Source organism: Sinocyclocheilus grahami, unplaced genomic scaffold, assembly GCF_001515645.1.
Source record: "Sinocyclocheilus grahami isolate Dianchi unplaced genomic scaffold, SAMN03320097.WGS_v1.1 scaffold255.1, whole genome shotgun sequence".
Classification (NCBI taxonomy): domain Eukaryota; kingdom Metazoa; phylum Chordata; class Actinopteri; order Cypriniformes; family Cyprinidae; genus Sinocyclocheilus; species Sinocyclocheilus grahami.
In genome coordinates, this window is record NW_015505434.1 from 1,647,823 (window position 1) to 1,649,370 (window position 1,548).

Genomic DNA, 1,548 nt, shown 5'->3' on the forward strand with positions numbered 1-1,548 from the left:
CAGGTAAAACAGCAGTGACGGTTCCTTATACAGAAGAAAATGTAAATATTTAAACGCATTTATACTTATTAGTATAATCCCGCATAGGCTAACCATAAATCACATAACCTTAAACTATTTGTTTTAGATTGTTTGTTTTAGTGAAACTGGAAATAAGAAGAAGTTTGTTTAAGTGTAACATTTCAATTTTACGTTATGTTGAATCTACCGCTGATAATCTTTTGCGATCCCCTCGCGTGCTCATTTCCGCGCTGCCATTTTGTTTCTGCCATTCAGTTCAAGGGTATTAGCACGAGCAGCTGGTTGTACTGAGATATAACCATGTATCGTTTCGCCAAGGCTGCTCTGAACCTCAGCGGTAAGTTAAATATCTTATTCAAGGACAGACCGTTTTATTTCACGATTTAGTGAATCGTATCTGTTACAATACTCGCCAATAAACAGGCTGTTATTTTTCCCTGTATGCTAATGCTAAGTTAGTTTTAATGTAATACATCCGTAGTTCGCTAGTATGTACGTTTTAGCAAATAATTGAATATATTGTTACCTTTCCTCTATAAAGACATGTTTGTATTTTCATTTATTTACAATATGTGGGTTTAAAACCTGTCTGACATCAAATATGGCTCATATAGATTCTTAAAATGTAAATATTAACGTTACTCCCACTGGTTGCACGAGGGAGGTGTCTTATAGATAGATATAATAGAAACATTTATGAGTATAACATCAAACTGAAAACATGTCCTCAGAATGGTTTGTCTATTAGCGGGAAACTCGCACTCATGTATATGAACAAAAAGGTCAATGGTTGCATTAGAAATGTGTAAGTAAAAGTTTTTGACAATTATTCATTAAGGCAACAAATGATGTGTTAAAGCATATGTTAACTTGATTTTTTTTTTTTTCAACAATAGGTCAAAGTGCCCGTCAGGTGGCATTGCGACAAAAGTCTGATTTGTCTCCTGAATTTCATGCCAAGTATGGACTTCCTCTGCTGATTGCTGGGGTCACATTTTGCACAGCTGTTTGGGCATATGTAAGTGACTGCAAACACTAACCTTCTAGTAATTATTTATCTAATTTCTATGTTGTGTATGTGATTTTGTACACTCTTTGCAGGTGAGCACATCAACAGGCATTACATGGAACCTGTCACCTGTAGGCAAGGTGCAGCCCAAGCCATGGCAGGAGGAATGAATGAATGCATTTCCCCATTTGTGGACCGAATGCTAGCGGATTCTAAATGACATTTTGATTTTTTTCCATTTTGCAAATGGAGACTTTTCACCTTATCCAGTCTTGTTGCTGTCTTGGCAGGTCTGTAAAAATGTAATAAATTAAATATAAATCTTAAGATTTGTCATGTGGTTTACTTCATGCTAAATGTGTTTTAGGGTTTAGGTCAGATTTGATCTTACATCAGTTGCACATTTGACATATTACATCAGCTTGACGTATTCTACCGTCAAATTAATTTGTCAATTTTGAAGGTTTGTTTTACAAAGAGGCACAAAATCACTTTCACAGACTTTTTCATTAACTGTT

At 35.3% G+C, this 1,548-nt stretch overlaps 1 protein-coding gene across 1 annotated transcript; it reads left to right on the forward strand.

Annotated features, from left to right (window-relative positions):
• The first annotated feature begins 236 nt into the window (after positions 1-236).
• On the forward strand, positions 237-1,366 carry LOC107598778 (cytochrome c oxidase subunit 7B, mitochondrial-like). Its single transcript, XM_016290209.1, has 3 exons — positions 237-358; positions 918-1,039; positions 1,123-1,366. The coding sequence occupies exons 1-3, from the start codon at positions 322-324 to the stop codon at positions 1,198-1,200; spliced, it is 237 nt and encodes a 78-aa protein (XP_016145695.1). The 5' UTR covers positions 237-321; the 3' UTR covers positions 1,201-1,366.
• Positions 1,367-1,548: the final 182 nt, after the last annotated feature.

Bases quoted from the DNA above. Each gene is read 5' to 3' on its own strand.
- LOC107598778 (XM_016290209.1), top strand. From the start codon at position 322: ATGTATCGTTTCGCCAAGGCTGCTCTGAACCTCAGCG. The intron at 359-917 runs GTAAGTTAAATA...TTTCAACAATAG, and splicing joins GGCTGCTCTGAACCTCAGCG to GTCAAAGTGCCCGTCAGGTG. The intron at 1,040-1,122 runs GTAAGTGACTGC...CACTCTTTGCAG, and splicing joins GCACAGCTGTTTGGGCATAT to GTGAGCACATCAACAGGCAT.